The sequence below is a fragment of the Bison bison genome, unplaced genomic scaffold (assembly GCF_000754665.1).
Source record: "Bison bison bison isolate TAMUID 2011002044 unplaced genomic scaffold, Bison_UMD1.0 scf7180017864471, whole genome shotgun sequence".
NCBI classification, from domain to species: domain Eukaryota; kingdom Metazoa; phylum Chordata; class Mammalia; order Artiodactyla; family Bovidae; genus Bison; species Bison bison.
This window is the reverse complement of record NW_011495032.1, coordinates 41,167,996-41,169,165: the sequence shown is the minus strand read 5'-3', so window position 1 is coordinate 41,169,165 and position 1,170 is coordinate 41,167,996. Positions and strand designations below refer to the sequence as shown.

At 43.5% G+C, this 1,170-nt stretch overlaps 1 protein-coding gene across 1 annotated transcript in view; it reads left to right on the top strand.

The window, feature by feature from the left end:
• FEV (FEV (ETS oncogene family)) overlaps positions 1–475 on the top strand; it is a 25,393-nt gene extending 24,918 nt beyond the window's left edge. Inside the window, exon 5 of the mRNA XM_010861292.1 lies at positions 353–475. Within this exon, the coding sequence (XP_010859594.1) occupies positions 353–475 (123 nt within the window). The remainder of the gene's footprint in view (positions 1–352) is intronic.
• The last annotated feature ends 695 nt before the right edge of the window (positions 476–1,170 follow it).

The window sequence follows — 1,170 nt, the reverse complement described above, 5'->3', positions numbered from 1 at the left end:
AGATGGGAAAACAGTGGAAATAGTGGCTGACTTTATTTTGGGGGGCTCCAAAATCACTGCAGATGGTGATTGCAGCCATGAAATTAAAAGACGCTTACTCCTTGGAAGGAAAGCTATGACTAACCTAGACAGCATATTAAAAAGCAGAGACATTACTTTGTCGATAAAGGCCTGTCTAGTTAAGGCTATGATTTTTCCAGTAGTCATGTATGGGTGTGAGAGTGGGACGATAAAGAAAGCTGAGTGCCAAAGAATTGATGCTTTTGAACTGTGGTGTTGGAGAATACTCTTGAGAGTCCCCTGGACTGCAAGGAAATCCAACCAGTCCATTCTTTTTTTTTTTTTTTTTTAGATTTTAGCTTCTCCGCACGCGGGGCGAACTAATGAAGGCCCCGGCGCGCTGGGCCCCACAGGCAGCCGTCTGGGCGCCTGGGCCCGCGCAGCTGCGGGCAAGCGGACGGCGGCGCAGCCCTAGAGCGCCCAACCAGTCCATTCTAAAGATCAGTCCTGGGTGTTCGCTGGAAGGACTGATGTTGAAGCTGAAACTCCAATACTTTGGCCACCTGATCCAAAGAGTTGACTCGTTTGAAAAGACACTAATGCTGGGAAAGATTGTGGGCAGGAGGAGAAGGGGACGACAGAGGATGAGATGGTAGGATGGCATCACCGAATCAATGGCCATGCGTTTGGTTAAACTACGGGAGTTGGTGGTGGACAGGGAGGCCTGGCATGCTGCGGTTCATGGGGTCGCAAAGAGTCGGACACGACTGAGCGACTGAACTGAATTGAACTGACCCAACCCAAGATGCAATAATTATAAGCACATGTTTTATTCAAGTATTTTATTTAATATTAGATTACTATCACATATTACTATTTTCTTATTATGCAAACAATATACTAATACATTGTTGTTGCAAAAATTAAACTCCATAGATAAGGCAAAAGTCCCTTAAACAACATCAATCCCAGTTCCTTCCCAGAAGTCACTTAATAAGAGTGATCTGTATCTTTCTTAAGCTTCTATTATACACACACATACACACAGAAATTAGTTTGTTTTGCTTTTGCATAAATTATATGGTACTATGTATATTGCTATGCAACTTTTAATGACACTACATGTTTTGGAGATCTTTCACATTGGTATGTACAGTCCAGTCCATCCTT